The following is a 27496-nucleotide window of genomic DNA, read 5'->3' as shown; positions in this document are numbered from 1 at the left end:
TTCCATTGATATCAAGCTGTTATCTTGGAAAGTTCTGTTTTTAATGGCTATTTCCTCGGCTCGTAGAGTCTCTGAGTTATCAGCCTTACATTGTGATTCTCTGTATCTGATTTTTCATTCAGATAAGGTGGTTCTGTGTACTAAACCTGGGTTCTTACCTAAGGTTGTCACTAACAAGAATATCAATCAAGAGATTGTTGTGCCATCATTGTGTCCGAATCCTTCTTCAAAGAAGGAACGACTTCTGCACAATCTAGATGTAGTCCGTGCCCTGAAATTTTATTTACAGGCAACTAAAGATTTTCGCCAAACTTCTTCCCTGTTTGTCGTTTATTCTGGACAGAGGAGAGGTCAAAAAGCTTCTGCTACCTCTCTCTCTTTTTGGCTTCGTAGCATAATACGTTTAACCTATGAGACTGCTGGACAGCAGCCTCCTGAAAGAATTACAGCTCATTCCACTAGAGCTGTGGCTTCCACTTGGGCCTTTAAGAACGAGGCCTCTGTTGAACAGATTTGCAAGGCTGCAACTTGGTCTTCTCTTCATACTTTTTCCAAATTTTACAAATTTGACACTTTTGCTTCTTCGGAGGCTGTTTTTGGGAGAAAGGTTCTTCAGGCAGTGGTCCCTTCCGTATAAAGATCCTGCCTGTCCCTCCCGTCATCCATGTACTTTAGCTTTGGTATTGGTATCCCAGAAGTAATGATGACCCGTGGACTGACTACACTTAACAGGAGAAAACATAATTTATGCTTACCTGATAAATTCCTTTCTCCTGTAGTGTAGTCAGTCCACGGCCCGCCCTGTTTTTTATGGCAGGTCTAAATTTTTAAATTATACTCCAGTCACCACTGCACCCTATAGTTTCTCCTTTCTCGTTTGGTTCTTGGTCGAATGACTGGGTGTGACGTAGAGGGGAGGAGCTATATAGCAGCTCTGCTTGGGTGATCCTCTTGCACTTCCTGTTGGGGAGGAGTTAATATCCCAGAAGTAATGATGACCCGTGGACTGACTACACTACAGGAGAAAGGAATTTATCAGGTAAGCATAAATTATGTTTTTAGTACATTAAACATTTCAATAAACTATAATAGATTTTAAATACCCTCTTTTAGATGCAACAAGACAAATTATTTTTTAGAAAAGGTTTAAAAAGTGGTTTATGTCATTAGGGACATTGGTGGTGTTTCAAAAAGTTATTAAAATGTGATGTTCTCTTTTTATCCCCAGTAATGACAAAACAGATGAAGATGTAGAATATACAGAAGGTAATTTTTAAAATTTCATTTTGTTTAAAAACTGCTCTGTTTGTGATTTTTGACTGCAATGCTTATATTGTGTCTTATGTTAATTGCATCCGAGCTTTGCAGCACTAATGTGGGCCATATAAAAATCATGTTGGTCCGAATGTGGCTTTTTTTTACATTGTACTGTGTAAGTCTACCAAAGTTTAAATTAATTTACATTCATTCTGTAGGGAATAAACAAGCATTATGCAGTCTTGTAGCATTATTATTATATAAGCATATATTGTGGCTTTCACTTTCACACGTGAGTGTTTGACTTATGGATATAATAAAGGTTTCATCACATTTAAATGTGTAACTTAAGAGTTAGTTTGTATCACAAGTTATGTGAATTCAGTGATGCCATGGTGCACTGAAAGCGTATTACTGCCCCGCAAATTACTAATTTTGTCAAGATTGTGAAATCCCCTTAGCTCTCATTTTAAGCTTATTTTCTCTTGTAAGATGTATCGAGTCCACGGATTCATCCATACTTGTGGGATATTCTCCTTCCAAACAGGAAGTGGCAAAGAGAGCACCCACAGCAGAGCTGTCTATATAGCTCCTCCCTTAGCTCCGCCCCCCCAGTCATTCTCTTTGCCTGCTTAACTGCTAGGAAGGGTAAAGTGAGTGTGGTGACCAAAATTTTAGTTTTTATTTTCTCAAGCAAAAGTTTGTTATTTTAAATGGTACCGGTGTACACTATTTACTCTCTGGCAGAAAAGGGATGAAGATTTCTGCAAGGAGGATGATGATCTTAGCACTTTTTAACTAAGGTCCACTGCTGTTCTCACAAGGGCTGAAGAGTACAGGAAAACTTCAGTTGGGGGAATGGTTTGCAGGCTAAACTGCACTGAGGTATGTTCAGTCTATTTTTTTCTAGACAAAAAGGAATCCCAGCTTGCATAAAGCGCTCATTAGTTACTGGTGACACTGATAGGAAAAAACGTTTTTGGTTTTATTGCAAATATAAAGTTTTTTGAGGGACTTTAAGGGGTCATTGTGGCTTGTTTAAGGGTTATTAACCCACATGGCTAGTTTAAGAAACACTCTGTTGTGTTTCTTTTAGGCCCCATGACATCGAGTGAGGTGGGAGGGGCCTATTTTCGCGCCTCAGTTGCGCAGTTTCTTTTCCTCAGAAACATCCAGCTACTTCTCCAGAGGTTCCTACTGTGTTTGAGGGCTGTAAAGAATTTTTTTCCCCACAAATTGTTCCTAAAGGGCAGGTAGGCGGCACAGCAGAGCTGTGGCAAGGTGCTGAACTTTTTTTTACCGGTTTTGACGTTTAGTCAATCCGGTTTTTACATTAAGGGGTTAATTGTTTATTTGCATAGTTGTGCAAAGTTACTAAGGCTTTATGATGCTACTGTAAAAATTTTGTTGAGTTTACTGCTTTTTTACACTGTTTTGCAGAGTTTGTGCAGCTTTTTTTCTCTAAAAGGCACAGTACCGTTTTTTTCTAAGTATTATTTACTTTGATTAAAGTGTTTTCCAAGCTTGCTTGTTACATTACTAGCCTGTTTAACATGTCTGACACCAAGGAAAATCCTTGTTCAATGTGTTTAGAAGCCATTGTGGAACCCCCTCTTAGAATTTGTCCCACTTGCACTGATATGTCTATAAATTATAAAGAGCATATTTTAGCACTTAAAAATATTGCAATAGATGATTCTCAGACAGAAGGAAATGAGGGTTTAACATCTAGCTCTCCCCAAGTGTCACAACCAGTAACGTCCGCACAAGTGACGCCAATTACCTCTAGTGCGTCAAATTAATTTACTTTACAAGACATGGCCATAGTTATGAATAAAACCCTCAGAGGTTTTCTCTAAACTGCCTGGTTTACAAGGAAAGCGTGACAGCTCTCGGTTAAGAACAAATGCTGAGCCGTCTGACGCTTTAGTAGCCGTATCCGATATACCCTCACAATGTTCTCAAGTAGGGGTAAGGGATTTGTTATCTGAGGGAGAAATTTCTGATTCAGGAAAGACGCTCCCTCAGACAGATTCTGATATGACGGCCTTTAAATTTAAGCTTGAACACCTCCGCTTATTGCTCAGGGAGGTATTAGCGACTCTAGATGATTGTGACCCTATAGTGGTCCCAGAGAAATTGTGTAAAATGGACAAATACTAAGAGGTTTACATTGATGTTTTTCCAGTCCCTAAGAGGATTGTGAATATTGTTACTAAGGAGTGGGATAGACCAGGTATTCCGTTCGCTCCCCCTCCTGTTTTTAAGAAAATGTTTCCCATATCTGACACCATGCGGGACTTTTGGCAGACAGTTCCTAAGGTGGAGGGAGCTATTTCTACTCTGGCTAAGCGTACAACTATAAAATGAGGACCAAACTAAATATTTTTCGTTCCTTTCGGAACTTCAAGGGTGGTCCCACTTCAGCTTCCCCTGCTGCAAAGCAAGAGGGGAATTTTACCCAATCCAAGTCAGTCTGGAGACCTAACCAGGCTTGGAACAAAGGTAAACAGGCCGAGAAGCCTGCTGCTGCCTCCAAGACAGCATGAAGGGGTAATCCGGGACCGGATCTAGTAGGGGGCAGACTCTCTCTCTTCGCTCAGGCTTGGGCAAGAGATGTTCACGATTCCTGGGCTTTGGAAATTGTGTCCCAGGGATATCTTCTGGACTTCAAAGACTCCCCCCCAAGGGGGAGATTTCACGTTTCTCAATTGTCCTACATACCATGGGAGTGATCCGCCCAGTTCCAAAAGCGGAACAAGGGCTAGGTTTTTACTCAAACCTGTTTGTGGTTCCCAAAAAAGAGGGAACTTTCAGACCAACCTTGGATCTCAAAATTCTAAACAAGTTCCTCAGAGTACCATCATTCAAGATGGAGACTATTTGGACTATTCTACCTCTGATCCAGGAGCGTCAATATATGACTACCGATGTCATCGGTTCCACCGTGGACTCTGCCAATGAGGCAGGACCTTCTAATCCAAGGTCCATTCATGCATCCAAATCTAATTTCTCTGCATCTGACTGCTTGGAGATTCAACTCCTGATTCTATCAAACCGTGGTTTCTCTGAGTCGGTCATTGATACCCTGATTCAAGCTAGAAAGCCTGTCACCAGGAAGATCTATCATAAGATTTGGAGCAAATATTTTTATTGGTGTGAATCCAAGGGTTACTCATTGAGTATGATTAGGATTCCTAGAATATTGTCCTTTCTCCAAGAAGGATTGGAGAAGGGATTATCAGCTAGTTCCTTAAAAGGACAAATATCTGCTTTGTCTATTCTTTTACACAAACGTCTGGCAGATGTCCCAGACGTTCAAGCGTTTAGTCAGGCCTTGGTCAGGATCAAGCCTGTATTTAAACCTGTTGCTCCGCCATGGAGCCTAAACTTAGTTCTTAAAGTTCTTCAAGGGGTTCCGTTTGAACCTATGCATTCCATAGATATTAAGCCTCTATCTTGGAAAGTTTTGTTTTTAGTAGCTATCTCTTCGGCTCGAAGAGTTTCTGAGTTATCTGCTTTACAGTGTGACTCACCTTACCTTGTTTTCCATGCAGATAAGGTGGATTTGCGTACCAAACCTGGGTTTCTTCCTAAGGTTGTTTCTAATAGGAATATCAATCAGGAGATTGTTGTTCATTCTCTGTGTCCTAATCCTTCATCAAAGAAGGAACGTCTGTTGCACAATCTTGATGTGGTTCGTGCTTTAAAGTTCTACTTACAAGCAACTAAAGATTTCCGTCAAACATCTTCATTGTTTGTTGTTTAATCTGGTAAACGGAGAGGTCAAAAGGCTACGGCTACCTCTCTTTCCTTTTTGCTGAAAAGCATCATCTGTTTGTCTTATGAGACTGCTGGCCAGCAGCCTCCTGAAAGAATTACTGCTCATTCTACTAGAGCAGTGGCTTCCACTTGGGCTTTTTAAAATGAGGCTTCTGTTGAACAGATTTGTATGGCGGCGACTTGGTCTTCGCTTCATACTTTTTCTAAATTTTACAAATTCGATACTTTTGCTTCTTCGGAGGCTATTTTTGAGAGAGAGGTTCTACAGGCAGTGGTGCCTTCCGTTTAGGGTACCTGTCTTGTCCCTCCCTTGTCCCTCCCTTGTCCCTCCCTTCATCTGTGTCCTAAAGCTTTGGTATTGGTATCCCACAAGTATGGATGAATCCGTGGACTCGATACATCTTACAAGAGAAAACAGAATTTATGCTTACCTGATAAATTTCTTTCTTTTGTGATGTATCGAGTCCACGGCCCGCCCTGTCTGTTTAAGACAGGTAGTATATTTTTATTTTAAAAACTTCAGTCACCTCTGCACCCTATAGTTTCTCATTTTTCTTCCTAGCCTTCGGTCGAATGACTGGGGGGGGCGAAGCTAAGGGAGGAGCTATATAGACAGCTTTGCTGTGGGTGCTCTCTTTGCCACTTCCTGTTAGGAAGGAGAATATCCCACAAGTATGGATGAATCCGTGGACTCGATACATCACAAGAGAGAGAAATTTATCAGGTAAGCATAAATTCTGTTTTTGTATTATTTTTTTTTCTGGCAGAAGCAAACGGTGGAAGTCCAAATTTATCAGACGTTCTTAAGCTTTCTAAGGCAGGTGAACTGCAGTGGCGGTTAAGTCTTAATGAGTCTGAAAATGAAGTGGAACGAAGTGAATTTTACTATGAACAGGTATTTGAAGATACAAAATGTGTGTATGTGTGTATATATATATATATATATATATATATATATATATATATATATATATATATATATATATATATATATATATATATATATATATATATATATATATATATATATATATATATGTGTGTGTGTGTATATATACAGAAACAGAATACACTTCTAAACAATGCCATAAACTGATCTTAAACAAACTGAACAAAATATGAAAGCAAATAGTGAAAAAACATTGACATTCAATAAAATGCTGTGAAAGTTATGAAGAATTCATTCAACTTTATACAAAAAATATTTTGTTTTTAAAGTATTGTGATTTAGATGGGACAGATATTTTGAATACAGTGTCCCTTTAACATATATTACATATTTATGCAGTTTTATGTACTGAATACAACTTTCTATTTCATGCTTCTATACCTGACCTTTCATTAGTACTAAATGTTTTTGAGTAAATTTACAATCATTTTGGCTAACCTTTTAGGAAAAGCTAACCTATCATCACTCTTCTATCTCACATGGCTTCCTGTTCACTCTTTTGCCCTCATATCATTAGACCAGATTGAACTTCTGCCTTTAAACTGACTTATTTATATCTGCCCTTTATATTCCTCTTTTTAGTGCATCATTACAATGTTTTAGTCTCTCACCAAATTGCAACCCAGCCATTTGTTTTTTTATTTATTATTATTTATTGTGAATTACAGGCTCCCAGTGCATCACTGTGCTCTGCAATACTTTACTTGCACTCTAAAAGCTATGAGTGTGGGTACCAGTTGATAGAGCGCTGCTGCATGCTATCAATGGGTCTGACTAACCCAGAGATGGACAGCAGGCTGCTTCTGGACATCATGAAAAATTTATTGTTTACTGCCAAGATGATGTTCGTCAAAGCAGGAAGAAGCCAGGATCTTGCACTGTGTGACAGGTACGGTAAACTGGTCAAAAGATTGTAGCCACTATTACCAAATTTGTTTTGCTTTATAATTATATAATGGGAACATTTTCAACCCCTGATTTTATTGGTTTGTTGTCACAAACCAGCCAGAAACTCCAAATATTTTATTTTAATTTCTGTTACGCCTTATCTTTAAGATCTGTTTATCAAAGCTCAGCAAATAATACATAATATACACATGTAAAATCTATAGAGCAGACATGGAACATAAAATTACACAAAAAAAGTTGTTTTAATTTGTTGAGAACAGAGAGTCTGAGGCACATTATAACATGCAGAGCTATTTAGTGAAATATTGTTAAGCTAAGAGGCAAAGTAAGAATACAGATATTTGGTTGTCCATTACACTTAATTAAATGATACTGTAGAGACGAACATTGAATGAGGCTCATGTTGCTAGTTTTCTCAAATATTTCTTAAAAGTTTAAGCTTATTTATAGTTCATAGGATAGCCTTATGATTATCCCAGGCATTCTTTAAGTCTCCCACAGTGTTTGTCCTTATCACCTCTAATGAATCAACTACCATTTCTGTGAAGAAGTACATTAGCAAGTTACACCTGAACCTACTGCCAGGGCCGGACTGGGACCAAAAATAGGCCCGGGCATTTTAAGGCAAAGCAGCCCACTCCTCAACCATTTTTTATTTATACCCCCACATACACACACACACTCATATGCGTGCACAGCACACATATAAACATGCATATACATGCACATTACACATATACACATGCATATGCATGCACAACACACATACATACTCTTATAAGCACGTACACCACACATACATACACTCATAAGCACGCACACCACACCACACATACATACACTCATAAGCACACACACTACACATACACACGCTCATATGTACGCACACCACACATACACACGCTCATAAGCACTCACACTATACACTCATATGCATGCACACAACACACATGCGCACACACCACACACTCATAAGCACGCATACCACACATACACACACACGCTTGTATGCATGCACACCACACACACACACTTATATGCATGCACACCACACACACACACACACTTATATGCATGCACACCACACACACACTTATATGCATACACACCACACATACACACACACACTTATATGCATACACACCACACATACACACACACACTTATATGCATACACACCACACATGCACACCACACATACACACACACACACTTATATGCATGCACACCACACATACACACACACACACTTATATGCATGCACACCACACATACACACACACACACTTATATGCATGCACACCACACATACACACACACACTTATATGCATGCACACCACACATACACACACACACTTATATGCATGCACACCACACATACACACACACACTTATATGCATGCACACCACACACACACACACACACACACATATGGATGCACACCACACATACACACACTGATATGCATGCACACAACACATACACCCACATACACACACTCATATGCATGCACACCACACATACACCCACATACACACACTCGTATGCATGCACTCCACACATACACCCACATACACACACTCATATGTATGCACACCACACATACACCCACATACACACACTCATATGCATGCACACCACACATACACACACTCATATGTACGCACACCACACATACACACGCACACAACACACATGCGCGCACACACCACACACTCGTAAGCATGCATACCACACATACACACACACATACTCGTATGCATGCACACCACACACACACTCGTAAGCATGCATACCACACATACACACACTCGTATGCATGCACACCACACACACACTCATATGCATGCACACCACACATATACACACTCAAATGCATGCACACCACACATACACACACACCACACATACTCATATGCATGCACACAACACATACACTCACACACACTCATATGGATGCACACCACACATACACTCATATGTAAACAACACACACAGTCATATGCATGCATGCATACCACATAAATATATATATATATATATATATATATATATATTTCAAGCGATTACAGTGCGCACCTTTTCTTTTTACAAAAATACATAAAATACCAATGTATGAGGAAATAAATGTACATGTATACCTAAACAGATGACCCTGAGGTCACTTGAAAACATGCTTGTAAGTAGTAATAATAATAATTATAATAATAATTTGCGATTTATATAGCGCTTTTCTCCCTGTGAGACTCAAAGGACTTTACAAATATACCAACATAAGACATAAAAGTTAGGAGTTTCTGAAGGTCAGATAAGCGGACTGAATGCCTGATGAAAGAGGTGGGTCTTTAGCTTTTTTTTAAAAGTCTGTAAGTAGTATATTTTTTGTTTCTCATAATGCTCAGTCTTTTAGATAGATATATATTAATATATATTATATTATGATGCTCAAACTGGAATGAGAAAAAAAAAAATCTTTTTTAAGACACGATGAGTCCACGGATCATCTTAATTACTAATGGGATATTCCCCTCCTGGAGTAAGTTTGAAATGATGGCACCACTTGCTGGAAATGACAAAAGGGGGGTCTATTACCGTTCAAATAAGGTCTAATGGCCTTGAAATAAAATGAATAATGTGTGGTTAGGTGCTAAGTATCAGAAACATAATTGGTAACTGTCAGTTAAAGGAACTGAACAAAGAAATTATACTATATAAGCACTCAAATAAGACCCTTGAATGAATTGGAGTTGGAAAAAGTCACACAAATTAAAACATAAATCTTTATTAGAACGTGTTAAAACTAAAATGCTGGCAGAAAATCAAGTTACAATACGGGTTAAATTAAGGAAACCCTAGGTGAGTAGTAGAATTAACCCTTATTGGCCCTAAATGAATTAGGGAAACCCAATTGGTAATAAATATTACTGGGTTAAAACAGTTATCCTATAACAAAGATTAATTCTTATATTTGCGTTGGAATATATACCTAAATAATTGAATTGAAATATTCTAAGTTTCGAGTTAGCTGCTTAATCTTTGTATAATACCCAAATAGTACAAGTTAGAATATTGCACTTGTGAAATATAAAATTGTGTAGCCTTTTACTGCTGTCTGCTTAAATCCTAGCCGTTATTGGTGCGGTCTGTTCACTGCTTATTGGAGATCAGAACTTCCATGTATAATATGGTAAATTAGCATTGATCACTGTATTTAAAGAAAGGTATGTTACAACCGTATATTATAACTTTGTTCACAAAATTAGTATACTATGGGCTCGATTTATCAAGCCTCTACGGCTGCAAGTTCTCACAAGAACTTGCTCGCCGTGATTTATCAAGCAGCGGGCCACCTCTATTGTGCGAAATTCAATCTCCTCGGTCGAGTCCGACCGAGGAGATTGACATCTCCTGCCCGCGCGTGATTGGCTGTGCGCGGGCAGGGGGCAGGATTGCACGCAAGTGCAAAATTGCGCTCGTGTGCATTGGCGAATACCTGCGGGTAATTTCGCCCCACCACAGGCGAGCTGAGGCGCCCCTGTACGCCTCAGCGTTAATAAATCTAGGACTAAAAGTGGGGTGGCTGGAGAGAGCCTAGAATACCCACCAAAAGTATGCAAAATGAGCACTCTGGGCCCTGACTAATAAGGACGATTGCTTCCGCAAAATAAAGGATTAGTTAAAATATACCTTTTATTGATAATAGTTTAAAATCAAAATTGAACACATTTAAAAGAATCCAGAAATACCAAAGTGATATTTCAAATGATACTTCAGAGAGGGAATGCTAATATATCTGGCCTGGATATAATAAAATAAGTGACCCTCTACTGGCAGTAAATATACACACCACTTTATCTAGGATATCAAGTATAAATTACTTGTGTAATGGGTGATAAATAAAGTTAATAAATCTAGCCCTATGTATCACACACTACACACTCGATATTAGGAGTGTAATAGTATTGTAGCAACTGTGGTACTGATACTATGTCATTTAACTTGTGGCACATGATATTCAGCCTAATATAGTGCCGTTTGTTCAAATGATTAGTGTATACTTTGCCACCATTTTATTATTAGGAGTATAAACTAAATTTCTCCAACATAGGTGTGTCCGGTCCACGGCGTCATCCTTACTTGTGGGATATTCTCTTCCCCAACAGGAAATGGCAAAGAGCCCAGCAAAGCTGGTCACATGATCCCTCCTAGGCTCCGCCTACCCCAGTCATTCTCTTTGCCGTTGTACAGGAAACCAGTTTCGAAGAAGGAACGTTTGTTGCACAATTTGGATGTTGTTCGCGCTCTAAAATTCTATTTAGATGCTACAAAGGATTTTAGACAAACATCTTCCTTGTTTGTTGTTTATTCCGGTAAAAGGAGAGGTCAAAAAGCAACTTCTACCTCTCTCTCTTTTTGGATTAAAAGCATCATCAGATTGGCTTACGAGACTGCCGGACGGCAGCCTCCCGAAAGAATCACAGCTCATTCCACTAGGGCTGTGGCTTCCACATGGGCCTTCAAGAACGAGGCTTCTGTTGATCAGATATGTAGGGCAGCGACTTGGTCTTCACTGCACACTTTTACCAAATTTTACAAGTTTGATACTTTTGCTTCTTCTGAGGCTATTTTTGGGAGAAGGGTTTTGCAAGCCGTGGTGCCTTCCATCTAGGTGACCTGATTTGCTCCCTCCCATCATCCGTGTCCTAAAGCTTTGGTATTGGTTCCCACAAGTAAGGATGACGCCGTGGACCGGACACACCTATGTTGGAGAAAACAGAATTTATGTTTACCTGATAAATTACTTTCTCCAACGGTGTGTCCGGTCCACGGCCCGCCCTGGTTTTTTAATCAGGTCTGATAATTTATTTTCTTTAACTACAGTCACCACGGTATCATATGGTTTCTCCTATGCAAATATTCCTCCTTAACGTCGGTCGAATGACTGGGGTAGGCGGAGCCTAGGAGGGATCATGTGACCAGCTTTGCTGGGCTCTTTGCCATTTCCTGTTGGGGAAGAGAATATCCCACAAGTAAGGATGACGCCGTGGACCGGACACACCGTTGGAGAAAGTAATTTATCAGGTAAACATAAATTCTGTTATTGATATGACAATTGTGATGCTAATAATATACCCCTCTAAATGAACTACTAGTAATTGTGAACGTCCTGGGTTAATCACAGTATAGTGGTGCTGTTCAAGTGGTTAGTATACAGTGTACAACACATTAGAAATTCAAAAGTGATAGCTGAATGTTAATATAGCAACTACGGTGCTGATGTTATATCAATTTAGCTGTACTAATGGTGATTTAAAATCGCATCCGGTTAGAGCAGAAAACTAGAATACACAAATTAAATTAATACCCAACAGGTTCCATAGCATTAGAAGTTAATGGTTCTAAGCCATAAAGGATTTATCATAAGCGCTTGTACATCTACACCGATTCCTGTGTCTCTGCTTAATCCTTAACTGCCAGTAAGTTTGTTTTTAAAAATTCAACAGAGCTCCCATTAGCCCGCTCTCCTCCCTTGACATGTTAAGCCTTTATGAAAAGGCGAGGCACCGCAACGGCTTTTTATTACGATTGGTCCGCCTCCTTAGTTGTATACAGCCAATCATTAGCCCTCAAAGTTGGGCTGTTTTGAAAATGACAGACTTGTATGTTGAACATATAGCGTATGCCCATCTAGTAAGTAACGGAATGCCACATTACTTATTAGTTCAAACGGATATATTAGTATTGGTATTTTACAGATTATAGTTGTTAGAATACTATATTTATTTCATCAGCTGGTAAATTAATATTGAAATAAAGTTAAAAGGTGATTATTGCAGTGATCTATTGTGAATGTGAGATGTCACAGATCTTGTGTATGTAAGATACACAAATTATCTATGTTGTGATTTACATGTTACACTTAATAATCGCACAGGTAAGACAAACATGCCCTTAACTTTATCTGCATGATTGAAAGCGGGATATGTAATATGAAAGAAATGTGTTATTATGGGATGTATAGTGGTGGGATAATACAACCCTAATGTATGGATATCAGCTAGAATATAGCTGAAGAGTAACAGTGAATAAAGTGTGTACTATTAGTGTACTACAGTGATAAATATCATAATTAATATAAAAAATTTTAATGAAAAAAAAATTTGATAGATTCATAGTGCATAAAGAAGGAATGGTAAGGGTGGGGAAAGTGAAGTAAGGTGACCTGAAGATCATGAAATCTCAGGTGGGGGAATATGGTCATAATAAATTATATTATGCTGATCCGCCTATGTGTACTATAGGTGTAATTAAATAATAAATATCAAAATTTAATACAAAAAATATTAATAATAAAGAACACGTAATGGAATCAGATGGTGCAAAAAGAAAAAATAATAAGGGTAAGGAGAGTGAAGTGTGGTGACCTGAGGATCATAAAATCTCAGGTGGGAAAATATGGTTTTGATATTTTATATTATGCTGATCAACTATAGTTAATATTCATTATTTCTTTCATGTAATTAGCAAGAGTCCATGAGCTAGTGATGTATGGGATATACAATCCTACCAGGAGGGGCAAAGTTTCCCAAACCTCAAAATGCCTATAAATACACCCCTCACCACACCCACAATTCAGTTTTACAAACTTTGCCTCCCGTTGAGGTGGTGAAGTAAGTTTGTGCTAGATTCTACGTTGATATGCGCTTCGCAGCAGGCTGAAGCCCGGTATTGCCTATTTGAATACCATGGTCTTCCTCTAGGGGATCTATTTCATAGGTTCTCTGTTATCGGTCGTAGAGATTTCTTCTCCTACCTCCCTTTTCAGATCGACGATATACTCTTATGTACCATTACCTCTACTGATTCTCGTTTCAGTACTGGTTTGGCTATCTACTATATGTAGATGAGTGTCCTGGGGTAAGTAAGTCTTATTTTTTGTGACACTCTAAGCTATGGTTGGACACTTTATATATAAAGTTCTAAATATATGTCTTTAAACTTATATTTGCCTTGATTCAGGATGATCAATATTCCTTATTTCAGACAGTCAGTTTCATCATTTGGGATAATGCATATGAATAATCATTTTTTTCTTACCTTAAAAATTGACTTTTTTCCCTGTGGGCTGTTAGGCTCGCGGGGGCTGAAAATGCTTCAATTTATTGCGTCATTCTTGGCGCTGACTTTTTTGGCGCAAAATTTTTTTTTATCATTTCCGGCGTCATACTTGACGCCAGAAGTTGTTCATGATTGCGTAATTTTTTTGACGTTTTGCGCCAAAAATGTCGGCGTTACCGGATGTGGCGTCATTCTTGGCGCCAAAAAATTCTAGGTGCCAATAATGTGGGCGTCTTTTTTGGCGCTAAAAAATGTGGGCGTCATTCTTGTCTCCACCTTTTTTTCACATTATTTCACTCTCATTTTTTTCATTGCTTCTGGTTGCTAGAGGCTTGTTCATTGGCATTTTTTCCCATTCCTGAAACTGTTATTTAAGGAATTTGATAATTTTGCTTTATATGTTGTTTTTTCTATTACATATTGCAAGATGTCTCAGATTGACCCTGGATCAGAATCTACTTCTGGAAAGACGCTGCCTGATGCTGGTTCTACCAAAGTTAAGTGCATTTGTTGTAAACTTGTGGTAACTGTTCCTCCCGCTGTAGTTTGTGATGAATGTCATGATAAGCTTGCTAATGCAGATAGTATTTCCATTAGTAATATACCATTACCTGTTGCTGTTCCCTCAACATCTAATACTCAGGATGTTCCTGTTAATATAAAAGAATTTGTTTCTAAATCTATTAGGAAGGCTATGTCTGTTATTCCTCCTTCCAGTAAACGTAAAAGGTCTTTTAAAACTTTTCATTTTTCAGATGAAATTTTAAATGACCGTCATCATTCTGATTTGTCTGTTTCTGATGAGGATTTTTCTGGTTCAGAGGATTCTGTCTCAGATATTGACACTGATAAATCTTCATATTTATTTAAAATGGAATTTATTCGCTCTTTACTTAAAGAAGTTTTAATCGCATTAGAGATGGAGGAATCTAGTCCTCTTGATACTAAATCTACTAAGCGTTTAAATTCGGTTTTTAAACCTCCTATGGTTATTCCAGAAGTTTTTCCTGTCCCTGATGCTATTTCTGAAGTAATTTCAGGGAATGGAATAATATGGGTACTTCATTTACTCCTTCTCAAAGGTTTAAGAAATTGTATCCTGTGCCATCTGACAGATTAGAGTTTTGGGACAAAATCCCTAAAGTTGATGGGGCTATCTCTACTCTTGCTAAACGTACTACTATTCCTACGGCAGATAGTACTTCCTTTAAGGATCCTTTAGATAGGAAGATTGAATCCTTTCTAAGGAAAGCTTATTTATGTTCAGGTAATCTTCTTAGGCCTGCTATTTCTTTGGCTGATGTTGCTGCCGCTTCCACTTTTTGGTTGGAGGCTTTAGCACAACAAGTATCAGACCATAATACTCATAGCATTGTTAAACTTCTTCAACATGCTAATAACTTTATTTGTGATGCCATCTTTGATATCATTAGAGTTGATGTCAGGTATATGTCTTTAGCTATTTTAGCTAGAAGAGCTTTATGGCTTAAAACTTGGAATGCAGATATGTCTTCTAAGTCAACTTTGCTTTCTCTTTCTTTCCAAGGTAATAAATTATTTGGTTCCCAGTTGGATTCTATTATTTCAACTGTTACTGGGGGGAAAGGAACTTTTTTGCCTCAGGACAAAAAATCTAAAGGTAAATATAGGGATGCTAACCGTTTTCGTTCCTTTCGTCAGAATAAGGAACAGAAGCCTGACCCTTCCCCTAAAGGAACGGTTTCTGTTTGGAAACCTTCTCCAATCTGGAATAAATCCAAGCCTTTTAGAAAGTCAAAACCAGCTCCCAAGTCCACATGAAGGTGCGGCCCTCATTCCAGCACAGCTGGTAGGGGGCAGGTTACGATTTTTCAAAGACTTTTGGATCAATTCGATTCAGTCTTTGGATTCAGAACATTGTTTCACAAGGGTACAGAATAGGTTTCAAGGTAAGGCTGCCTGCGAAGAGATTTTTTCTCTCTCGCATTCCAATAAACCCAGTGAAGGCTCAGGCATTTCTGAAATGTGTTTCAGATCTAGAGTTGGCTGGAGTAATTGTGCCAGTTCCAGTTCTGGAACAGGGTCTGGGGTTTTACTCAAATCTATTCATTGTACCAAAGAAGGAGAATTCCTTCAGACCAGTTCTGGATCTAAAGATATTGAATCGTTATGTAAGGATACCAACATTCAAAATGGTGACTATAAGGACTATTCTGCCTTTTGTTCAGCAAGGGCATTATATGTCCACAATAGATTTACAGGATGCATATCTTCATATTCCGATTCATCCAGATCACTTTCAGTTTCTGAGATTCTCTTTTCTAGACAAGCATTACCAGTTTGTGGCCCTTCCGTTTGGCCTAGCAACAGCTCCAAGGATCTTTTCAAAGGTTCTCGGTGCCCTTCTCTCTGTAATCAGAGAACAGGGTATTGCGGTATTTCCTTATTTGGACGATATCTTGGTACTTGCTCAGTCTTCACATTCTGCAGAATCTCATACGAATCAACTTGTGTCGTTTCTTCAAAGACATGGTTGGAGGATCAATTTACCAAAGAGTTTGTTGATTCCTCAGACAAAGTTAACCTTTTTGGGTTTTCAAATAGATTCAGTGTCCATGACCTTGTCTCTAACAGAAAAGAGACTTCTGAAATTGGTTTCAGCCTGTCGAAACCTTCAGTCTCAATCATTCCCTTCGGTAGCTTTATGCATGGAAATTCTAGGTCTCATGACTGCTGCATCGGACTCGGTCCCTTTTGCTCGTTTTCACATGCGACCTCTTCAGCTTTGTATGCTGAACCAATGGTGCAGGGATTTTACAAAGATATCACAATTAATATCCTTAAATCCCAATGTACGACACTCTCTGACGTGGTGGATAGATCACCATCGTTTAGTCCAAGGGGCTTCTTTTGTTCGTCCAACCTGGACTGTGATCTCAACAGATGTCAGGTTGGGGAGCTGTATGGGGATCTCTGACAGCGCAGGGGGTTTGGGAATCTCAGGAGGCGAGATTACCAATTAACATTTTGGAATTCCGTGCGATTTTCAGAGCTCTTCAGTTCTGGCCTCTTCTGAAGAGAGAATCGTTTATTTGTTTTCAGACAGACAATGTCACAACCGTGGCATATGTCAATCATCAGGGTGGGACTCACAGTCCTCAGGCTATGAAAGAAGTATCTAGGATACTTGTATGGGCGGAATCCAGCTCCCGTCTAATCTCTGCGGTTCACATCCCAGGTGTAGACAATTGGGAAGCGGATTATCTCAGTCGCCAGACGTTACATCCGGGCGAATGGTCCCTTCACCCAGAGGTATTTCTTCAGATTGTTCAAATCTGGGGACTTCCAGAAATAGATCTGATGGCCTCTCATCTAAACAAGAAACTTCCCAGGTATCTGTCCAGATCCAGGATCCTCAGGCGGAGGCAGTGGACGCGTTGTCGCTTCCTTGGAATTATCATCCTGCCTATATCTTTCCGCCTCTAGTTCTTCCAAAAGAGATTTCCAAAATTCTAATGGAACGTTCGTTTGTACTGCTGGTGGCTCCAGCATGGCCTCACAGGTTTTGGTATGCGGATCTCATTCGGATGGCCAGTTGCCAACCTTGGACTCTTCCGTTAAGACCAGACCTTCTATCTCAAAGCCCTTTTTTCCATCAGGATCTCAAATCATTAAATTTGAAGGTATGTAAATTGAACACTTGATTCTTAGTCATAGAGGTTTCTCTGACTCAGTAATTAATACTATGTTACAGGCTCGTAAATCTGTGTCTAGGAAGATTTATTATCGAGTCTGGAAGACTTATATTTCTTGGTGTTCTTCTCATAAATTCTCCTGGCATTCTTTTAGAATTCCTAGAATTTTACAGTTTCTTCAGGATGGTTTGGATAAAGGTTTGTCTGCAAGTTCCTTGAAAGGACAAATCTCTGCTCTCTCTGTTCTTTTTCACAGAAAGATTGCTAATCTTTCTGATATTCATTGTTTAGTACAGGCTTTGGTTCGTATCAAACCTGTCATTAAGTCAATCTCTCCTCCTTGGAGTCTTAATTTGGTTCTGAGGGCTTTACAAGCTCCTCCGTTTGAACCTATGCATTCTCTGGACATTAAATTACTTTCTTGGAAAGTTCTGTTCCTTTTGGCCATCTCTTCTGCTAGAAGAGTTTCTGAGTTATCTGCTCTTTCTTGTGAATCTCCTTTTCTGATTTTTCATCAGGATAAGGCAGTGTTGCGGACTAAATTTAAATTTTTACCTAAGGTTGTGAATTCTAACAACATTAGTAGAGAAATTGTTATTCTTTCATTGTGTCCTAATCCTAAGAATTCAAAGGAGAGATCTTTACATTCTTTGGATGTAGTAAGAGCTTTGAAATATTATGTTGAAACTACTAAAGATTTTAGAAAGACTTCTAGTCTATTATCTTTTCTGGGTCCAGAAAAGGTCAGAAGGCCTCCGCCATTTCTTTGGCGTCTTGGTTAAAGTCTTTGATTCATCATGCTTATGTAGAGTCGGGTAAATCCCCGCCTCAAAGAATTACGGCTCATTCTACTAGGTCAGTTTCTACTTCCTGGGCTTTTAGGAATGAAGCTTCTGTTGATCAGATTTGCAAAGCAGCTACTTGGTCTTCTTTGCATACTTTTACTAAATTCTACCATTTTGATGTGTTTTCTTCTTCTGAAGCAGTTTTTGGTAGAAAAGTACTTCAGGCAGCTGTTTCAGTTTGATTCTTCTGCTTATAATTTCAGTTTTTTTCATTATTGAGATTAAAACTTTTGATTTGGGTTGTGGATTATTATTTTTCAGCGGAATTGGCTGTCTTTATTTTATCCCTCCCTCTCTAGTGACTCTTGCGTGGAAGTTCCACATCTTGGGTATTTATTATCCCATACGTCACTAGCTCATGGACTCTTGCTAATTACATGAAAGAAAACATAATTTATGTAAGAACTTACCTGATAAATTCATTTCTTTCATATTAGCAAGAGTCCATGAGGCCCACCCTTTCTTGTGGTGGTTATGATTTTTTTGTATAAAGCACAATTATTCCAATTCCTTATTTTGATGCTTTTGCTCCTTTCTTATCACCCCACTTCTTGGCTATTCGTTAAACTGAATTGTGGGTGTGGTGAGGGGTGTATTTATAGGCATTTTGAGGTTTGGGAAACTTTGCCCCTCCTGGTAGGAATGTATATCCCATACGTCACTAGCTCATGGACTCTTGCTAATATGAAAGAAATGAATTTATCAGGTAAGTTCTTACATAAATTATGTTTTTCATTATTTATAAATATGTGATAAAATTGATGTGTTCATTTAATCCGTTAGGTTGAAGGGAAGTTAGAAGATAGATCCAACGACTCTCGGCTTGTAATAGTAACTGTTCAATGTCTCCACCTCTAATTCCTAATCTCACTGTTTGGATTCCAAGACAGCGAAATTCTGAAGTATTAGATTAATGTTTTTTGAAAAAATGAGATGCAACTGTGGTTATAATTTTCTTCGCTTTCCTATCTTTTTCAGCGTTCCGAATGTTACTTAAATGTTCCAACATACGGACCCTTAGTTTACGTGAAGTCATACCAACATAGGTTATCTTACATTTACATGTAATTCCATAGATTACAGCTTCCGTATTGCAATTAATATATGAATTAGTTGTATGTTTTTTTTACCAAACCTATCAGAAACAGACTTGAGTGGTAAGAAATGTTTACAAATTGAACAATTTCTACATTTGAAATTGCCAAGTGCAATGGGATTCAATTTTCGTTTTCTTTTTTCAAAATGGCTTGGACTTAGAAGATCTTTAAGATTCTTGGATCTTCTATATCCTACTTGTACTTTTTCCCCCAGAATTTTGTCCAATACTGGATCTGATTTAAGTATTCCCAGATGCTTATTTAGGATATTAACTACCTCTTTCACCTAGGGTGAATAGGTCATAATGATTCATGTTCTTTCATCTTTTGCCTTTTTGTTTTTGTATAGTAGTTTCTTCCGGTCTGTAGTTTCAGCTCTGTGTTTTGCTTTTTTTATGGAACGGTTGCTGTAACCTCTTGCTTTTAATTGATTCTGTAATTCCCTTGCTCTTTGTTGGTATATTGCAGGATCTGAGCACTCTAAGGAATTATCCTATTGGGAGTGATCTAACTGTATGAGGACAGTGAGCATTATCAGAGTGAATAAGACTATTTGTAGCTGTCTCCTTTCTGTAGATGTCAATAGTAATTATCCCTTCCTGATTTTTAGTGATCTTTAAGTCCAAGAAAGTGATGCTCTCTTTACTCATTTCACAAGTTAATTTGATGTTAAGGGCGTTTTCATTGAGTATATTCAGGAATTTGTCTAATTTCTCTTGGGGGCCTTCCCATAGGAAGAAGACATCGTCAGTATTTCTCAACCAGATCGGGATGTGTTCAACAAATGATGCATTAGTATCTGCAAAGACAACAAGTTGCTCCCACCAGCCTAGAAACAGGTTGGCATAGGTGGGAGCACATGCCGTCCCTATTGCCGTTCCCCTAATTTGTAGTTAGATCTGCTGATCAAACACAAAATAGTTGTGATATAATACAAAGTTTAATAATCTAATTATAAATTCATCATGAGGTTTGTCCTCATTAGAAGATGCTGATAAAAAGCTTTGAACTGCTTGAACTCCTAATTGGTGGTCGATACTGGTGTACAGAGATTCTATGTCTGCTTTTATTAGAATAGTATCACTGTTCAGTTTGAGGTTTTCCAGATGTTTTAGTACCTCCATTGTGTCACGTATGAGGGCATCTGCGTTACAAATATGCATTACAAACCTGGTGGTGAAGTGGCATCTTTGTGAATTTCGGGTATTATATAGAAAGTAGCCACCTTGGGATTTTCTACCCATAGGAATTTCTTCTCTTTAAGTGTTATTATATTGTCATCTTCGGCTTCCAATATGATTCGATTATATTGATTTATAAACTGTTCTGTTGGATTTGAGAATAACTTAGTGTAACATTCTTGATTTCTCAGTTGTTTATGTGCTTCTCGGAGATACATATCTTTTGGCCAAATGACCACGTTGCCCCTAATTATAACATCATCCCATGCTTTCATATCCTTGAGAGCCTGTAATTCTTGTGTAGATAAATTCTTGGTGGTAGGTTTAATAGCAAATTCGGCTATTTCTTTACTGATAATCTAATTGTACACTTCAATATGTTTTTAAGTGGTCATTTTTGGAACATACTTTTATTTCTAATACTTGTTCTCCACTCTTGGGTTGTTGGTTCTTCATTACTCTCCAATAGTTTCTCCATTACTTGTAATGTTTGGTATTCCTCATTGGACCATATAGAGTCATGTGTGTTGGTTTCATTTACTGTATGAAACAGTATTAGTCTCATATATTGTTTTTCTTTTACAAGATATGACCAGTCCACGGATTTTATCCTTTCTTGTGGGATTTATCCTCCTGCTAACAGGAAGTGGCAAAGAACACCACAGCAGAGCTGTATATATAGCTCCTCCTTTCCCTCCACCTCCAGTCATTATCTTTGCCTGTGTTAGTGATAGGAAGAGGTAAAGTGAGGTGTTAGTTTAGATTCTTCAATCAAGAAGTTTTTTTATTTTAAAATGGTGCCAGTGAGTACTATTTTCCTCAGGGAGAAATCGTCAGTCTGGATTCCCAAGAGGAATGGAGACATTCATTTTTCTGCCCTGATGTTGATGATCTTAGCAAACGTTATCTAAGATCCATTCTGGTTCCCACAGAGCTTCTGAAGGTAGTGTAAGAAAAATCTTCAGTGTGGAAAACGGTGTCATGCTACAAGCAGCATTGAGGTATGTTCAGTCCTTTACTTCTGGGGAGACTTGATATATCAGAACAGGCTGACATTATTCCCTACCAGGGAATGGGTAATCAGTAGGCACTATATGTTTTTAAGCCGACAGGCATTTCTTCCGTGGTAGTGGGAACTCCATCCGGAGGTCTTTGCCTCCGTGATTCTCAGATGGGGCAGACCGGAATTGGATCTGATGGCGTCTCGACAGAATGCCAAGCTCCCAAGATACGGATCCAGGCCGAACTTATAGATGCCTTGGCAGTGGTCGTTCAATCTAGCTTATGTGTTTCCACCATTTCCTCTCCTTCCCCGGGTGATTGCTCGGATCAAACAGGAGAGAGTTTCAGTAATTCTAATCGCGCCTGCGTGGCCACGCAGGACTTGGTATGCAGATCTAGTGGACATGTCCTCTCTGCCGCTGTGGAAACTTCCATTGAGACAGGACCTTCTCATTCAAGGTCCTTTCCAGCATCCAAATCTAATTTCTCTGCAGCTGACTGCTTGGAGATTGAACGCTTGATTTTATCTAAGCGGGGGTTCTCTGATTCGGTCATTGATACTCTGATTCAGGAACGTAAACCTGTTACTAGAAAGATTTACCATAAGATATGGCGTAAATATCTTTATTGGTGCGAATTCAAGAGCTACTCATGGAGTAGAGTTAGGATTCCCAGGATTCTGTCTTTTCTCCAAGAAGGATTGGAGAAAGGGTTATCAGCGAGTTCCTTAAAGGGACAAATCTCTGCTTTGTCGATTTTACTTCACAGGCGTTTGGCAGATGTTCCAGACGTTCAGTCTTTTTGCCAGGTTTTGACCAGGATCAAACCTGTGTTTAGACCAATTGCTCCACCCTGGAGTTTGAATTTAGTTCTTAATGTTCTTCGAGGGGTTCCGTTTGAACCCATGCATTCCATAGATATTAAGTTTTTATCTTGGAAAGTTTTGTTTTTGGTTGCTATTTCTTCTGCTTGTAGAGTTTCTGAGCTTTCAGCGTTACAATGTGATTTGCCTTATCTTATCTTCCATTCTGATAAGGTGGTTTTACGTACCAAACCTGGTTTCCTTCCTAAGGTTGTTTCTAATAAGAATATTAATCAGGAAATTGTGGTCCCTTCTTTTTGTCCTAACCCTTCTTCTAAGAAGGAGCGTATGTTGCATAACTTGGACGTAGTCCGTGCCTTGAAGTTTTACTTGCAGGCGACTAAGGATTTCCATCACTCATCTTCATTATTCATTGTTTTTTCTGGAAAGCGTAGGGGTCAGAAAGCTACAGGTACCTCTCTTTCTTTTTGGCTGAAGAGAATCATCCGTCTGGCATATGAGACTGCTGGACAGCAGCCTCCTGAAAGAATTACGGCTCATTCTACTAGGGCTGCGGCTTCCTCATGGGCATTTAAAAATGATGCTTCTGTTGAACAGATTTGCAAGGCTGCAACTTGGTCGTCTCTTCACACTTTTTCCAAATTTTACAAATTCGATACTTTTGCTTCTTCTGAGGCTGTTTTTGGGAGAAAGGTTCTTCAAGCAGTGGTGCCTTCCGTTTAGGTTCCTGTCTTGTCCCTCCCTTTCATCCGTGTCCTGTAGCTTTGGTATTGTATCCCACAAGTAAGGATGAAATCCGTGGACTCGTCATATCTTGTAAAAGAAAAGGAAATTTATGCTTACCTGATAAATTTATTTCTTTTACAATATGACGAGTCCACGGATTTCATCCTTACTTGTGGGATTTATCTTCCTGCTAACAGGAAGTTAGCTGGATATCTTTAGTGATCTCAAATGTATCTAATTGACCAGTGGGACAAAAGGATAAACCTTTTGCAAGAATATATTTATGTTCATTACTCAAAATTTTTGTGGATAAATTGATGACTTGCATTGTCATCCTTAGTTGGGAGAATGGGCTTGCTGATCTCTTGTAAGGTTTCCACCTTTGATTTTCCTGTTGTTTCTCTTTGTTTCTTTTGATCTTTGTTTTTTTTTCCCCTGCCTCCCCTTCTGGTGGGTCTCCCTGTGAGCTTGGGCCATCCTCTAAAAAAATCCTTTCTTTTTCGTGTATCCTGCCTTGTTCTCATATGTGTGGAGGTGGGTGGTGTTGATGCTTCATTATCTGTAGTATCTGATTCACTAGTGTCTACTTCAGATTCATCACTATTAATTACGTGTGTTTTGTGTTTTAGGAATATCCCTGTTGAATTTTCTCCCCCATTTATACACTATTTTGTTTTTTAAGTCATTGATGTCTCTATTAAGTTTGGTTTGTTTAGTTAGTTTAATTTCCGCTTCATACTTGTCCAACTCATTTTGATATTTCTTATATCTTGCTTCAAATTCAGTGAGTGTATCGTAATTTTTGAGTTTCAAATTTAACTCATTAATTTCTGTTTCTAGTAAGTCATATTCTGAGGTATCATGTTTATAAGTATTCATTAATTTGGTAGAACACTCAGAAAGTGCATCCTCCCATTCCACACTGAGATTAGGATCTTTAAATTGAAAGGCTGTGAAGAGTTGATTTCTTAGGCCCCTTGGTATTAAATTTCTTTCGATATATTTTTCAAAAAAGTGTTTATTCCACCATATTTTATCCTGTTTGTAATAGGTCTTATGTAGATCTCTTAGTGTATATTCCATCTGGTTATTTAGATTCCCACATTCCCCAGTAGTTGAGACATTGAAAACCTCATTGAGATCAGTTAGTCTCTTCTGTTGTCTGTTTTGTCTGTCTAATTCATATGTATTAGCCATATTTATTTCAGCTTAAATTTAGTGTGCTCTATCAAAGAAAACCTATTGCTAGGTCAAAAGAATACTTTGTAGTAAGTTTGAAATGATGGCACCACTTGCTGGAAATGACAAAAGGGGGGTCTATTACTGTTCAAATAAGGTCTAATGGCCTTGAAATAAAATTAATAATGTGTGGTTAGGTGCTAAGTATCAGAAACACAACAATTGGTAACTGTCAGGTAAAGGAACTGAACAAAGAAATGATACTATATAAGCACTCAAAAAAGACCCTTGAATGAATTGGAGTTGGAAAAAAAGTCACATAAATTAAAACATAAATCTTTATTAGAACGTTTTAAAACAATGGGTGTGTTAAAACTAAAATGCTATAGTTGTGTGTTAGGAGCGCCTATTGAAAGGCTAAGTCTAATAAGGGTATGAACTAAAAGTGGCGTTAGGTGTACCAGCACAAAGAGCCCAAATAGATAAAATGTACAAGTTTATTGTAGCATTAAAATTAACAAATTTATTAAGGCAATAGCTTGGTGTCTATAGATGAAAACAGATTAAAAAAGCATAAAAGTATATGGATCCATATTACTTCATAAATAAACAATTAGAAACAATTAAAAACAATCAATGGTGGACTGTTTATATGATAAAATCAATTTTACGATCTGTTATATGATAAAATTAATTTTGGTGAAGTTAGAAAGATGCAGAAATACAGTAAAATACAGAAATAATGCCGTAAAAACAGCAATGGGGAAGGGTCGTGTGACCTAGGATAAGAACATATATGTGAAGGATGTCTTCGTGATTCTATTGAGAAAAATAATCCTTTGAAAAATAATGTAAAATGGTGTTGAAACCTGATAAAAATGTGATAAAAATGTGTGAATCCCCTCGTGAAAAATCAGAAAGTGTCCAAAATAAAGTCAATAGTTATATCCAAAAATCAAAAAAGTCAAATATAAAAAATCGAAAATCCAAATTCAGATATTAAATTAAAAATTAAATCCAAAAAATTTTTTTTTATCAGTGATAATGTGATGTCCAATGTTAGAAAGAAAAAATGCAACCTGTGTTTATAAATCAAACTGTGAACAGCTGACAAAATGGAAATCCAACTGACCAATTTCTTAAAAATACTTGATGTGAAAAACAATGATTATATAAAAATATAAGACGATCCAATCCCTGTGGAAAAAGAAAAATGCAACATAGAGCAGTATCGTTTAAAATACGTTTACACAAGTAGAAATAAAACTCACCATATATGCCAACGCGTTTCGGCCCACCAATAGGGCCTTTATCAAGACTGATATATGGTTGGTGAGACTGCTTGTTTTATACCTCTCTTGAAATACAAAGACAAACCGAAGACAATAACGGACGACAGAAATACCATCGATGTAGCATTCATCACACAATATTGTGAAAACAGACATCTGATAGAGGGAATAATTAAAAAGCATTGGCCTCTACTGAAAAACGATGATACCATAGGGGAAACACTAGCAGACAAACCGAAATTCATCTACAGGAAATCAGACAATCTAAGAAACATACTATCACCTAGTGTTCCACGCTCCAGATCAACAGGAGCACAAGATGTCTTCGGCAAGACAATCAGGGGCTTCTATCCATGCATAAGTTGCAAAGCATGCAAAAGAGGTATCAAGACTAAGAAATTCATATCCAACAACTCCAAGGTGGAACATATAATCAAAGATCTGATAAAGTGTTTAAGTAAAGGCGTAATATACGTAATACAATGCAGCTGTGCACTACAGTATGTGGGCCAAACTACAAGACCATTAAAAGATAGGATTAGAGAACACATTCTACAAGTTGAACACGGCAACACTGAAACCGCCATGTATAAACACTTCACCATCCACCACAAAAGCAACCTCAAAGATTTCAGCTACTATGGGATTCAACGAATCAGACCCAACTGGAGAGGCGGGGATTATGAAAGAAAACTTCTTGTAGCCGAATCAAGATGGATCTACGAACTTGACTGTCTCTATCCTAAAGGTCTCAATAACAAAGAAGACTTATCGCATCTATTACATCTAAAATGAAGGATCCCACATATCGAACACTTATAACAGTTATAGATCTTTACATAAATACCAACTTGAAGCAATAACAGCCGGTTGGTTGATTTAGGGCCCCGAAATCTCTCCCCCTATGCACCATCTCCAAAAATTATATTTTACGAGCTTCCGTTTTTAATATTTTTAATATTTTTAAATATTTTTAAATATCGTTTTATATCTTTTAATGTCTTTTATATTTCCGATAATTTCACAATATATATTTTTTATGTTTTAATATTGAAAATTATTAGGAGGTTCATAACCTCGTTTATGTCAATTTTAAAGACGACTTTGATCTCTATGTCTAGCAGTCTGGATTTACCAACTCCTAAATAACAAACGATGAAGTTACCACATTTATAGATTATTCTCATAACTGAGATTATAATCCATTTGTATTATACACCTAGGTTAGAATCAATATGATTGCAGCTAATAACTACTAACGAATCTCCAATAGAAACGCATCTCTCAGATTTGGAGACCACATCATAGTTTCCCTTAAAGAATTTTAATTTTATTTTAACAAAACAGGTGAACGATACAAGTTATACTAGTACAATTAAGTTCCCATGCTAAACTTAAGATTCCACAAATTATTAGAAGCAACAATGTTTTTATCCACAACTCCCAGACACATGTCTACCGCCTCTTTTAGATAAATCCCGTTTCTTTCATGTAATTAGCAAGAGTCCATGAGCTAGTGACGTATGGGATATACATTCCTACCAGGAGGGGCAAAGTTTCCCAAACCTCAAAATGCCTATAAATACACCCCTCACCACACCCACAATTCAGTTTTACAAACTTTGCCTCCGATGGAGGTGGTGAAGTAAGTTTGTGCT

The 27496-nt window shown here is 38.1% G+C and overlaps 1 protein-coding gene across 1 annotated transcript in view; it reads left to right on the top strand.

Moving 5' to 3' along the window:
- ZFYVE26 (zinc finger FYVE-type containing 26) overlaps positions 1 to 27496 on the top strand; it is a gene marked incomplete at its 3' end in the record, with an annotated part of 634764 nt that overhangs the window by 448653 nt on the left and 158615 nt on the right. The window contains 3 exon segments of the mRNA XM_053697844.1: positions 1229 to 1266; positions 5808 to 5935; positions 6658 to 6878. Coding sequence (XP_053553819.1) covers positions 1229 to 1266; positions 5808 to 5935; positions 6658 to 6878 — 387 coding nt within the window.

This window comes from Bombina bombina, chromosome 1 (assembly GCF_027579735.1).
Source record: "Bombina bombina isolate aBomBom1 chromosome 1, aBomBom1.pri, whole genome shotgun sequence".
NCBI classification, from domain to species: Eukaryota; Metazoa; Chordata; class Amphibia; order Anura; family Bombinatoridae; genus Bombina; species Bombina bombina.
The sequence above is the reverse complement of the archived record's forward strand: the minus strand, read 5'-3'. Positions and strand labels throughout refer to the sequence as shown.